This window comes from Euprymna scolopes, chromosome 33 (genome assembly GCF_053919585.1).
Source record: "Euprymna scolopes isolate OS-2025 chromosome 33, ASM5391958v1, whole genome shotgun sequence".
Taxonomy (NCBI): Eukaryota; Metazoa; Mollusca; class Cephalopoda; order Sepiida; family Sepiolidae; genus Euprymna; species Euprymna scolopes.
In genome coordinates, this window is record NC_136514.1 from 56,322,388 (window position 1) to 56,337,154 (window position 14,767).

Below are 14,767 nucleotides of genomic sequence, written 5' to 3' on the forward strand. Positions count from 1 at the left end.
TATCGTTTTCGGTTTTATTCTTCGCCTTCAAGATAAAGTATAAATAGTTTACATATAAAATATGTGACTTATCTCATGTTGCTTGAGAAGTTAGCAAGGAGGAGACACAAGGTGAAGATCAAGAAGTGAGCTTTAATAGAAGCGCAAGAACGTTAGACATGCTAGAGGAGATGATACCTGTGTAACACTATATCTCAGGGCCACGGTCTCTAACACACTCTACAGCATGGCCGAGTGGTGATTTGGCCATGAGCGTAAAGATACAAAGAAATGCATTCCCAGAATTCCCTTTCTAGATCTCTCTCTCTCTCTCTCTTTCTCTCTCTCTCTCTCTCTCTCTCTCTCTCTCTCTCTCTCTCTCTCTCTCTCTCTCTCTTCTGTCCAGACCGTCATGAGGTGAACACGCATATTTCTCTCTCTCCGTAAATGGGGGAGCATCCCCTCCCTCAACACTAGTTAGGGTAGGTTAGTTTGTTTTGAAAAGCCTATTGCCTAGGTTTAATTGTAAAGAACTAATTATAATTTGTACATTATAAAATATTGTAATATATTTATGTATAGAAATAAAATAGTTTAGATTTCTCATAAATATTACGATTGTGTTGTGGTGTGTGTCTTATTGAGTCTGCCATGACTGCTTCCATCAAACAACAAAGTGATCCGGAGGACGAAGAAAGAAAATTCCAACCAGAATGCCGCCAGGGTAAAGAGGTCATCTGGAGAATGTAAAGGAGCCACGCCCACATCCAACATCTCAGGTATGATTTTCTTCTTGTTACACAGACCCTAATAACTGGCCATTTTCACATCTTCGTTAGACAACTTCTAAGACAATTAGTGTAACATGTGAAGCCAGTCATACGTCAGTGACCGGCTGATCGTATTATACCTGCAGAGCATACAATTTTTGCTATGTAAAAAATGAATTGAACCAACGGATGCATTTTAGTTCTTTTATTTTTGTTCGTTCTCTTCTTATAGTTACCTTTTTTTGGTTTTTCATTTGAGTTATTTTATCACTTTTAATTCTTTTAGTTCTTTTTAGTGTTCTTCGTTCTTATAATTCCATTTATCAATCTTTGATTTAGTTCTTTTTAGTGTTTTTCGTTCTTATAATTCCATTTATCAGTATTTGATTTAGTTCTTTTTAGTGTTTTTCGTTCTTATAATTCCATTTATCAGTTTTTGTTTTAGTTCTTTTTATTGTTTTTCGTTCTTATAATTCCATTTATCAGTTTTTGTTTTAGTTCTTTTTATTGTTTTTCGTTCTTATAATTCCATTTATCAGTTTTTGTTTTAGTTCTTTTTAGTGTTTTTCGTTCTTATAATTCCATTTATCAGTTTTTGTTTTAGTTCTTTTTATTGTTTTTCGTTCTTATAATTCCATTTATCAGTTTTTGTTTTAGTTCTTTTTATTGTTTTTCGTTCTTATAATTCCATTTATCAGTTTTTGTTTTAGTTCTTTTTATTGTTTTTCGTTCTTATAATTCCATTTATCAGTTTTTGTTTTAGTTCTTTTTATTGTTTTTCGTTCTTATAATTCCATTTATCAGTTTTTGTTTTAGTTCTTTTTATTGTTTTTCGTTCTTATAATTCCATTTATCAGTTTTTGTTTTAGTTCTTTTTAGTGTTTTTCGTACTTATAATTCCATTTATCAGTTTTTGTTTTAGTTCTTTTTATTGTTTTTCGTTCTTATAATTCCATTTATCAGTTTTTGTTTTAGTTCTTTTTATTGTTTTTCGTTCTTATAATTCCATTTATCAGTTTTTGTTTTAGTTCTTTTTATTGTTTTTCGTTCTTATAATTCCATTTATCAGTTTTTGTTTTAGTTCTTTTTATTGTTTTTCGTTCTTATAATTCCATTTATCAGTTTTTGTTTTAGTTCTTTTTATTGTTTTTCGTTCTTATAATTCCATTTATCAGTTTTTGATTTAGTTCTTTTTATTGTTTTTCGTTCTTATAATTCCATTTATCAGTTTTTGTTTTAGTTCTTTTTATTGTTTTTCGTTCTTATAATTCCATTTATCAGTTTTTGTTTTAGTTCTTTTTATTGTTTTTCGTTCTTATAATTCCATTTATCAGTTTTTGTTTTAGTTCTTTTTAGTGTTTTTCGTTCTTATAATTCCATTTATCGGTTTTTTGTTTTAATTCTTCATGTTTTTATACTTTTACTTTGATGCTCTTTTAAGGGTTCAATTTTATGTTCTTTCAGTTCGGTATGTTCTTTAGTTCTCTTTAAGCTTTCGCCTTTTAATTCATTTAGTCCTCTATGTTCCTTTATTTCTTTTAAGTCTGTGGTAGAAATCAATCTCGCAAACGACCTCGTGTTTACTTATCCTGTAAAATGCCAGTAGAAAATGTCGAAAAAAGAAAAGCATATATTTGTAGGAAGCTCATTGCTTAACGTATGCCATTAATTTACAATTGGTAACTGTTAATAAACCGGACGAATTCTAAAGCAGGGGTGAGTGGAGTTTTGGGAGGGTTGTTTGTTTTTGGACAACTTAGAACGAGAGCCAACTGTGGAAGATAATATCGAATACACGAGGACTTGTTGCAAGTTGAGAGAAGAAAGGAGAAAAGACTTTGGTGCGTTGTATAGACAAGAGGACGGTTTGACAGTATTTTTTTCCATTTTATAAAGTCATTATGTCCTTTTTAGAATGTTTTATACTTTTTAGTTCCTTCAATTTTCTATTCTATATATTCTTTGTAAATTTTCTATTCTATATATTCTTTGTAAATTTTCTATTCTATATATTCTTTGTAAATTTATTTTGAAGTTTTTTTTTTAATTTCTCTATCATCCATTATTTCTTTACTAGCAGGTCTACCCTGCGTTGCTTGGGACCGTATAAACAATGTGCAAATTAAAGTTGATTTTGAACATATCTGTTAATCTTGGGATAGAGGGATTTTTAATGTCTATGTATTATTTGCTATTTCGAGCAAAAGAATATTTTACCTATCCAAGTACGGGTATTACACATGTATGCAATAAGTGTACCTTCTCTATGATAGATAATTTACAGCATGTATATGAAATAATTTTACCTTCGCGAGGACGGGTAATGTACAACACAAATTTAAAATAATTTTATCTACCCTCGTACGGGTAATTTAAATAATTATATGAATCAATTTAACATACTCTCGACAGATATTTTACAACATATATGAAGTAATTTCTTGTTTAATTTTCTATTCTATATATTTTTAGTAAATTTATTTTAAAGTTCTTTTTTATTTTCCTTTATTTGTTTATATTATTTTCATTCTTTTAGTGTTTATATTCTTTAAATTTGTTTGTTTTTACTAGTCTGTTCGTGAATTTATTTTTCATATTTTGTATGTGAGTATGCCTTCTCTTTGCTTTCTTGGTTTTAAATAGCTTGTATTTTTTATGTGCTTAATTCTTTTCTGCTTATTTTCATTAAATTTTAATCTAGATGCAGGATTTTAATTCTTTAGTATTTATTTCAGTTTTTTCTTGTTAAAATTATTTTCATTTTCATTCCTTTTAATTTTGTGTTTTTGTGTCTTTTAATTTTTTTGTGTTCTTTTAGGTTTTGATTCTTTTTATTCGTTATTTCTTTTAATTTTTATGTTCTATTAATTCTTTGTTTTTCTTTGTTTTTATTCCATTTAATTTTTTTACATTTTTCTGTTTGTTTCTATTTAATTCTTTGTTTCTTTTTATTTTATGTTTCTTTAACTTTTTTGGATTATCTGTATTCGTTTCGTCCTTAACGATTTTCGATCTTTTAATGCTTGCATATCTTTTAATTTTTCTTTTTACTTCTTTTAATACCTTTTGTGTTCTTGAGTTTCTTTAAATTCTTTTAAAAAAACTATATTTAAGTAATATAATACATTTGATACGGTTATATAATCTGGAAACATTTTTAACTGAACGAAAGCTCACATTATTTGTACTTTACAATCAATTTAATTATAATGCGGACAATTACCATTACATTTCGAGAATTTGACGAAAAACGTATTAATAAAATTTGGTTTGTGTTACTATACACATAGATTCGAAAACCTGGTCAAAAATCAAATATATAACAAATAAATGTTATCAAAGGCAAGATAATTTACTCTTCTACCTATCTGCAAAACTTTTTAGTGGTTTTACTCATTTTAAAAAGTGGAATCTGTTCGAAAATCATACAGTGTTTATCGATATATTTGAAAAAGCAAAATGGCGGTGTGCTCGATGTTGAATAGGGTAAGTTTGGGGAAATGAGTTCAAAATACTGTTAGAAACCTACCGAATATATGTCTGCCTATGTCACGGTAACATATTGAGCGAGTTTCCAACGGTATTTTGTATAATTATTTAGCTTGATATCTGTGTATAGCAACACAAACCCATAAAATTTACAAGAGCTAAATAATCCGAAGTAATTTTCTCTAGTAATTTTTTTACTTCATCTTCCAAATCATCGTTGACAAATGTAATTGACAATTCTAAATATAAAATAACTGTTGGCTTAGATAATCATAGAGAAAACGCATAAATGATAAGCTCACACGTCATACACTAAAATGCACAAAACAGATAGGTTAGAATGGATATTTTTCAGACGAGATTCACTAACCGGTGTGTAATAGGTGGCACACCATCGACTAAAACTGTTACGAATAAAAACAAGAAATATGTAACAGAAAAAAAGAAAAGAAGTTTATCAACAGGAAAAATGTATAGGAAGTTGTTCAATAAAGAACACAAAAGAAAGAAAAAATAGGATTGTTAATCAAGGTGTAGCTGCGATTTGGGACAAAGGGACAGGACAGTAGTTCAGTATGTTTACAGTTCGTAGGAGTGCTAATGAGTTTTGCGACAATTTACAACAATTAGGAACAATTTACGAACAGTCTTGGGGTTTCGACGATTGGGGACAGTTTCCAGTTGAGGAGAGTTGCGAGTTTGAGACAGTTGGAAGGGGGTCGTGATTTTGACCAATTGAGATAGTTTCAGCAGATCGAGATAAGCTAACATCCACTGACGAACACGGCCTCGACAGACCGTAGATGTGGACCTTAACGTGTAAAGTGTCGATGGTGTCACACCCACGCCCAAACTGAAACTGATATTTTCAGAATGTGTCAGAGTCTGTGCTTTTTTAAATTATATTTTTGTTATAGTTATGAATCCCAGCGCGCCATCCACAGCAGCTGCTATGGTGAGAGACGACGACACGGCATAAGAGAAAACAAAGGAGAAGACCCCGGAAATAACAATGAGGTAGACGATGTTGTCGAGCGCGGGTAACGTGGTTCTATCACATAAGAAGCGTTCAATAGATTTTAGTGGGACGATGTCGATCTTGTTGATAGTGGCTCCAAGAATAATTAAGTCGTGATGGCGGTCTTTGTCCGGCGTTCACCAATGGGTGCATTCATCCTAAAGCGCGCTAGGGGAAATCAGTTGAACATAACTAATCGCATTAGGAATCCTTCTTTAGTGACCGGAAGCTGATCAAATGAATTATTGATTCTTGGGTCGGAGGTTTTATAGCACCAAAATGCCTCTGGCCTCTTAAGCTGTAATGTTAGAAATTGGACAGCGGAAAGTAAATCAGGGCGGGAAATGTAATGTGACTGTGGGTAGGAAATGTCAAATTCTTTCTTTATGAATTTAATGATAAAACAGTTACTATATAAGCGATAATCAGATTTTGTTCACATTTTAGATGCATGTTTGTCTCTATAAGAAGCATATTGTTTATCTTAAGTGTGTTCAATAACTCCCATCGAAAATATAAATTTCACCTGTCTGTTTAAATGTATGTATGTATGTCTGCCTAAAACTTTCGACAGAGGCGACAGATTTTGATAAGATCGGTATCATTTTGAAACTCGACCCCTCGGACGACAAATACCGAAGAATTGGCTCAAAACATTAATTCCTTCACCCTTAACTGGGCACTTTTCTACAGGGAGGGGTTACTTTTTTCGCCGATATTTTCGAAAATCATCGCCTCTTTTCGATTGACTCGCTTTAATTTAAACCTACGTCACTTCCGGTTTGGGAATGGGCGCAACAGTAAACACGTCACGTTTTTTTCACGTTCCTTCCCTTCTTCGCGGTACGGGTTCGAGCCTGCCTGCCTACCACCACTTTTTTTTGCGCTCGCAATTTTCCATTTTTTTTTTTTTTTTTTTTTTTTGCTCAACCAACACCCTTACACACACCTCCACTTTTTTCTGCCTTTGTGTCACGGGTTCGAGCCTGCCTGCCTACTACAACTTTTTTTCTTTTGCTCAACACACACCTTCAAACACCCGGGAACGCCGGGAACCCAGGCTAGTATTTTAATCAGACTTTCAAGATTCATAAAAATTGTGTGCCGATATTGATAATGAACTAGTGTTACCAGATCCGCGAAGAAACTGCAAAGAGTACGTTTTCCTACCTTGACTAGGTGTAGTCTAGTGGTGTGTGTATAATTGTTAATGACGGTATCGTTTAGTGTGTGTAAACAGTTCTTACAATGTATGCGCCGTCGTCTTTGTGTGTATATACAGTGTTTATATAAAAACGTGTAATAGTATATGTTACCTATATATAAAAGTCAAGCACCTACCATAAACATGTTAAAAGAGCACAAATAGACTCGAAGATGGTTTTCATGTCAATGCAGAAAAGAGTACTGCTATAAGCTTCTCCCTAGATGTGGCAACAGTATTCGATTTTAGGACGTATTTGAGAATGGAGCTTGAATGAGGTGCAACTTGTAGTGATGTTCATTTCATGATCTCAACCAAATAATCGTCCGTATCAGAATCGTTACAACGAAATAGTAAAAAAAAGTATTTCTTTTATTATTCCTCCGCCAAAAATATTTACATAAAATATAATTAAAATTCGCCTAATAATGTGTCTGGTTTACAACTATCTTTTTTACGCATTGATTTTATATCCATTCATATTTCTCCAAGTTAGCATAATTTGTAGAATAAGATATCTAATGTATATTATCAGGAGCAGACGGCGTTGTACCCAATATATAGTCATGATTTCAAAAGTAAAAAAGAAATATGATTTGAGTGCCATCAAAACGAAACCAATACATAACCAAACATGCTTTCATGAATAAAACTATGTCTACAAATTGAGCAACGATTGAAGTGTATTTGTATTCAATATGGTTGCTTTGTTGGAAAAGAGTGTGAAGCTGGTTTCTATAACAACAATAATTTTGGTAGACAAGATGAAAGCAAGGGCGGTAAGACGATCAATAGAGTTATATATATATATATATATATATATATATATATATATATATATATATATATATGAAAATAAAGTCAGGTATGGTGTTATAACATTATGGGAAAACAGGAAAGAAAACGTTTGACCTTTTTAAAAATTCACAACGTTTCGTCCCCATTTTTCATATATATATATATATATATATATATATATATATATATATATTTATATATAGTTAAAAATTTTGTTGAACATTCAAAGACCCACGTTTTCTTTATTACAACCTTCGTTTATTTCCTGGAGTTTTCCATTACAGCCGTTTCATTAATGAGTTAGCAATTTTACGATTTATGTTTCCGTAAAAATATCCTGTCCCTACCAACTTCTTCAGATGTTTATCCATTAGATTTTTACAACAAATGCTATATTTTTAACATGTTGGACATCGTATTCGGGTAAAAAGTCTTCCACGGCCATGCTTCTTTACTTCCTCTTTATCTAAGATTTCAAATGTTTAGACCAAAATATGTTCGAATAATTTTGTAGCGACCGCAGAGGTCATTTTCTTAAACTTTGACTCCAATTTTAACCCTTCAGCATTTATTATTTTGGTCTCAAATAAAATACAATTTTTTACTCATGTCCAAGTTACCTATATCTAAAATTTCAAGTCTTTTGACCAAATATTGACGGAGGAATTTGGTAGAATCTGCAAAGGCCAACTCTTTCAACTTTGACCTTTTGCCAGCCAAAATTATCCCCAAAACTGATTAAAATGCTTGCCGCATGGTCTGAATACCCGTTATATAAAATTTCAAATGTCTAGACACAAAATTGGCTGAGTAGTTTGCTAGACACCGCAAAGGTCAAATCTTTTGAACTTTGACCCCTTGGCAGCTCAAATTTTCCACTCCACCTGATTAAAACGCTTGCCCTATCTCTCGGTGCACTTTATGTAAAATTTCAAATGTTTAGACCAAAAATTGACTGAGTAATTTGGTAAAGACCTTAGAGGTTACATTTTAACTTTGACCAAATTTTCTATCCATTAACATTTATTTTTTGTGGGCTTAAATTGAATTAAAAAGTTTGATCCATGTCCAAGTAACCTACATTTAAAATTTCAAGTGTTTCGACCCAAAATTGGTGGAGGAGTTTGGTACAGTTTCCAAAGGTCAAATCGTTGAACTTTAACCCCTTAACAGCCAAAATTCTGGCCAAAAAAAGATTTAAAAGATTTTCCCAAAACGATTATGAGAAAATATATAGTATTGAAGCATATATTCTATTAATAACATTTCGAATTCTAACAAATAATAAGCTCAATGAAAGTGGATTTTCACATTTAAAATAAAGGAAAGATTATATTTCATTAACGGCGTTTCTTTTGCTTGTCGTTCAATTCGTGAATCACTCATTTATCAAGTGTTTTGTCTGTCCAATCTCTCTCAAGTGGTTAGAAATCGCTGTTACCTTACGTCTTATTCAGAAGTAAGTTTTCGTACAGTTGGTCGTGGATTTGCTTCGATCGTTGTCAACATCCGATAACCAACCACTACGCTCATCAGTTCAAGACTCTCGTCGCCACCATAAAATTTCTTAAACCACCATTGTGCTGTGCGTTCAGTAGTGATCCCTGGGCTAAACGCTTCGTTGATATCATGAGCTGTTTTAGTAGCTTTTCGGCCTAGTTTGAACTGAAATAAGAAAATTGTGCGTATTTGCTTTTTTCCCATCTTGTATTCAACTTTCTGAGAAGCGGACATAATTGTTTTAAAACGATTGTAATTAAAACGATTAGATTGAAAAACGCTCTTTAAAACTATATATAAAGTAAAGGTATTGTAACGAAAACTTAATCGAAAATACATCATTTGAAATCAAAATTTCAAATTCTACAAGGACTTTCTTCTCAGCCTAATAAAAACGGCATTTATTTACTCATTGTAACGGCAGTGACGTTACCTACGTGATCTCGAACGTTATTTCGTTCCGTGCTCCATGTTCTTGTCGTGATCGTCCTCTTCCTCTTGTCTATAGTTTTTTTCTTTACAGGTGACGTCATTTCGCATGCCTTTGCATAAAGCCGTCTGCGCTATGTTACACATATATGTAATATACATTAAAAAGGCTTCCTTGAGTCTTGACAAACTATGGATAGCAACGGTAAGGGTGCCTGTGCGTGAATTTTTGTGGCAGGAGGTGCGCAATCTTCAACAACGTCTTTCCTGAGTCGACATTGTTAAATAACAGTGGCTCGTGTTAAGTTTAGGACGACTGGAAACAAATGGAGATAAGCGTTGAGCCTAGCTAGTATCAGATGGGTGACCATTTTGGAATTTTAGGCGCTGTATTTGTAATATACATACATACATGATGATGATTGCAACGTCTTGTCAGACGAGTGCCACTCTCTCAGACACTTAAAGTCCATGAGCCCAAATGCCTGAGGGAGTATCTATACAAAGATGATTTTACAGAGTCTTAGCTTTGTATGACAGCTAAGTCTCTCTCTCGGTTCAAAATGTTGAGATCCAGCAACAAGCAAGAGCAAGATAGCCAGCAACAAATTAAACTGCAGACCAGCTTAATGCGGGTACTGGTCTTCCGCTTTATGGTTTTTTAAATCAGAGATTTGCTTCTCCTAGAAAGGTTGCCATCACCACGGCTTACAGGAGCCCTCTCTACCCCAATACACATATACACACACACAAATATACACGGTGCTAGTTGGCCGTTGATCCAGAAAGAGTTCATTCGCCCTTCGGAAGGTCTTGTTTTTAATCCTTCAGGGAGACTAGCCGCCCTCCTCACCAAACAAGTCTAGTGGGGGAACCAGATTAGTCGCCGGTGACCCGACCATGAGGCAGGTAGTACTGGGTTACATGGTACCAGTAGCATATGACATGACCTGACCACAACATACATACATACATACATACATGATTGATTGCAACGTCTCGTCTTGTCAGACGAGTGCCACTCCCTCAGGCACTGAAAGTCCATGAGCCGAAAATGACCTTAGTCCTGCCGGCAAAATTCATACGCTCAAACAGACATGACACTGAAGACGGTCACTAGTATACATGCATATATATATACATGCACGCAACATACATATATACACATACATACGCATACACACATACATATAACACACATATATGCATACATACATACACAATACATAATGCACATACATATACATACATAAACATACACAAGACGGTCAATGGCATACATATATATATATATATATTCAAATATACATATATACACATACACACATGCATATCTGTAAACAAACACACATATATACATATATACATACACAATGCATAATACACATACATATACATACACACACACGCATACAATCTTGACGAAGAAAGGTTTGTGCGTCTGTGCGTCTGTGTGAAGAGAAAAACAGTATAAAATGAATGAATGAAAAACACAGCCGAAAGAAAAATGTTGCACGACGTTCGAAAATGATATATTTTTTTAAATATTGTAAGATTTTTTCATATAAAATATATGAAAAGTACCACGGGTTAAATGCTATAGCAAAAGCGTTTGTTTTAGTGTCCGAAATTAATGATGTGGGAAGGCATTAGTGAGCATTCCTATCTGGCAAAAGTTTTTAATTAATAAATCGAGCATTTTTTATTTACGTGACAGTTTAGTGTTTGATCGTTGGAACCCACCTAGACAGAAAGTTTAGAGAGAGGGGGGAAAATGGGTAGTCAGTTAACAAAGTAAATCGAAGTGATAACGGAAAAAATATGTTAAAAATTTGTAAAAAGAGAAAGAAGTATACTTGCCACTAAACCGACGAAGAAAAAAAGGAAAAGGTTGAAAAGGAAAGACTGTCACGTGCCCGGTGATAATTCCCGCATAATAAAATTGCCATTTCATTACAAAGAAAACCACATAATTTATTAAATAAACATGTAGTATAACGTTCAAATTAAAATCATATATAAAAACACGCATTTATTCGATTAAAATACTGTAGCAAAATGTCAAAGTAATCGACTCAAGTAGTTTTAAAGATTTGACATGAGTCACAAACAAATTATCTATCTATCTATATATATATATATATATATATATATATATATATATATATATATATATATATATGGGCAGCATTTTTTTTTCTCTATGGCATATTACATTAAATAAAATAGTTTTTTTATCTATTAATTCTATTTTCGATCCTTTCCAACTTCCGAATAACATAAATCTTGCTTTCAGGTACATACAATACCTACCAACAGTCAAACTTCAGAAAGCGTGCGTTGGGTGGACAGAAAAAAACTAAAATTAACACAACGAAAACAACTGTTACGTTGAAAACGCTTTATTAATTAGCTAATCAAAATCTGAAATAAAAATAAAGCAAGAGAAATTAAAAGGAGAAAAATAATTAAATAAATGAAAATAAATGAAAATAAATGATATATTTTGGACAGGATTTCCGAATAAAATCAAATTTAGGGTATCTTGTCTCCTCTTCCATAAATTGTTAGGTGAAAGTCCGGAACAGTTATGTCTCTTTTTTTCTTGTTAGGAAAAGTTCTCCAAAGGTTGTTATTTTAGCACGGCGCGTAAACTGCACAAGCTACAACAAAATAAAAATAGAAATAAAAAAAGTCATATTTGTATTACTGTACACATAGATTCGAAAAAGTTGTAAAAAAAACAAATATATAACAAATAAATGTTATCAAAGGTAGGATAAGTTACTTTTCTACCTAACTGGATAATTTTCTAATGTTTTTATTTAATGTAACATGTTTATTCAGTTCGAAAACCATATAGTGTTTACCGATGTATTGGAAAATTTAAAATGACGCCGGACTCTCTCTTTGACAGGGTAAGTTTGGGAAAAAGGGTTATAAATAAAAAAAACTAGACAAATTATTGCCAGAAATTCGCTCAATATATGTTACCCTTACATAGGCTGACATATTCGGTGGGTTTTTAGCAGTATTTTGCATATTTTTAACTTTTAACTCCTTTTCCCAAACTTACCGTGTCAAAGAGAGCGCCCGGCGCCATTTTAAATTTTCAAATACATCGGTAGACAATGTATGTTTTTGGAGCTGAATAACCACTTTACATTAAATAAAAACACTAAAAAATAGTATCCAGTTAGGTAGAAAAGTATCTTATCTTGCCTTTGATAACATTTATTTGTTATATATTTGTTTTTGACAACTTTTTCGAATCTATGTGTAAAGTAATACAAACTCAAAAAGTATAAGAAAAGCAAGTTCTGTGCAAGTGAAGAAGGAGAGAATAAGTTAAAATTTCTCAAAATTGCAGGTGGAACTTCAACACTGGATTAAATTAAACATGAATAAGGTTACATGTTTTTTTACTGAAGTGATAGGAACACAAAACAAGGAATAATGGGATATTCCAAACGTACCTCATGGCTGAGAACAAGGGGGTGGCCCAGTCCAATGGAGTTGAGAAAAGCCGTGCGTTTCGTTTCAAATTCCACGGTAAAAAGAAGGAAAGACAGAATCGAAAACGAGACTATGGCGATGTTCTTCTTTAAAGAAAGGGCAGGAAAGAAAGAAAGTAAAAAAAAAAGAAAAAGAATGAGAAAACTCGCACAGAGAGATAAGGAGAATGAAAAAGAGGCTCGGGGAACCGGTGCACGTTAAGTATGTGTCCCTTTGTTAAAAAGAGCACGGTCTGAAGATACAAAAAATAGTCTTCACTTCTGGCGGAAACTTACTGATATAATCATAAGTCCGAGTACTTTCCAATCCTTCAGGATTCATCGTCAGGGATAAATTAATCTAACTGGTTTTGAATTTATTAGATTAATTTATCCCTGACGATGAATCCCGAAGGATTGGAGAGTACTCGGACTTATGATAAATATGGTGATTACATGAGCCAGTTGCCGCCAGAAGTGAAGATTCTTAATCGGAAGTTGTAAAGGATCGAGAGTAAAATGAATAGACAAAAAACGTCCATTATATTTAATAAAATATATACATATATATATATATATATATATATATATATATATATATGTTGTTTGTTTGTTTGTTTGTTTGTTTGTTTGACTGTTGATCTGGGTCGTTTCTTTCCAAATATCTTCTCATTTTCTTTTTCTTCATTTTCCTTCTCTTTGCAAAAGCACAGAAGTCAAATGATTCGTATTCGAAGGTTACATAAAATGTCAAGAATTGCCGTAAAACGAAATAATACGTCACCAATTGTTCTTCCCAACTTGTGAACCCTAAGCGTCTATTCTAGCGGCTCGTCGAAAGCATCGCTGCATGATTACACAGCAAAATAAAAAAGAATCAAGATCTTTGCCCGCCGTCGGCACATCTCAGCGGTAGAGCAAAGGACTTGAGATCGGCAGGTCGCACTTCATGTTGCAGTGCGCTTCATTACACTCAGGAGATATCTTAACTTATTATTGATAATCAGTTTTGAGTCGACGTAGATGTGCAAAGACAACTTGTAGATATTTAAAAATACTTTTCTAACAAGTGAGTTACAGCTTATCAAGGTCATAATCAACTCGAGGATAAAAGTTGATGAATATCATGTGGCCGACGAGACAGCAACGTAATGGTTGAAATTTGGTAGAATTTGGTTATTTAAGAGGTCGGTTTAGAAAGAATTTCTTTAAATTTAACTTGAAAGCAACCATGGAAAGCAGTCCCCAAGTATTGTGTTCCACTGACTAACAGTTGTAGAAAAGAAACTTTGTCAATAAAATTTATGTTTAGTTTTAGGCACTGATAGAGAATAGGGGAAATTGTTGACAGTGGTTGTAATTAGACGTGTGCTTGTTGTGAATGTTTTACAGGATAAACAATATGTTCGTATTATTTGGATTCATCGGACTACTGTTCTCACCTTGAGTGTGATTTTCACAACGTTTCGAACGATGCAACCTCTGACCGTCTTCAAGAGTTCTATATATTTTTTCAAATCTGAATTGAAAGAATCAATAACATTCACAAGGTTACAATTAAAACTAGACAATAGGCTCTTCAAAACTAACTAACCTACCTTAACTAGTGTTGAGGTAAGGGGGCACCCCTTCATTTACGGAGAGACAGAAATATGCGTGCTCACCTCATGACGGTTCGGACAAAGACAGGGAATTATGGCGCTGCATTTCTGTGTATATCTCCGCCTACGGCCAAATCACGGTCATGTAGGGGGAGGGTGCTAACAACCAGGGCATTAAGATGTAGTTATCTCGCCTCTGTTTAAGACGGCATAATAAGGGACACTGACTCCAACTAGGGTTTCTACTTTCTCTGTATTGTGCCATGTGCGTGTGTTTATGATTGCGTACCATCTGTAGCACACATCCATGAAATGTATTGTTAAAGTTTTTAATTGTATTCATGAGAAAATTAATGAAACATATTTTCATTAATTCTCATTAAGTTCGAATAAAAAAAAACACGCACTTTCATTTGATTAGAATAAATCATTTTAACGAAATAATTTGCCAAAAGATGGAAATGAATTCGCAATTTCCATTTGCG

At 33.1% G+C, this 14,767-nt stretch overlaps 1 protein-coding gene and 1 long non-coding RNA gene across 2 annotated transcripts in view; both read right to left on the minus strand.

Moving 5' to 3' along the window:
- LOC145258226 (uncharacterized) overlaps positions 1–10,131 on the minus strand; it is an 11,123-nt gene extending 992 nt beyond the window's left edge. The window contains exon 1 of the long non-coding RNA XR_013864080.1: positions 8,700–10,131. This is a non-coding gene — a long non-coding RNA (uncharacterized LOC145258226). The remainder of the gene's footprint in view (positions 1–8,699) is intronic.
- A 1,442-nt stretch (positions 10,132–11,573) lies between these two features.
- Positions 11,574–14,767, minus strand: part of LOC145258225 (uncharacterized) — a 371,050-nt gene continuing 367,856 nt past the window's right edge. The window contains exons 15-16 of the mRNA XM_080116177.1: positions 14,124–14,200; positions 11,574–11,850 (exon numbers count right to left, since the gene is read on the minus strand). Of these exons, the coding sequence (XP_079972303.1) occupies positions 11,825–11,850; positions 14,124–14,200 (103 nt within the window). The 3' untranslated portion in view covers positions 11,574–11,824. The remainder of the gene's footprint in view (positions 11,851–14,123; positions 14,201–14,767) is intronic.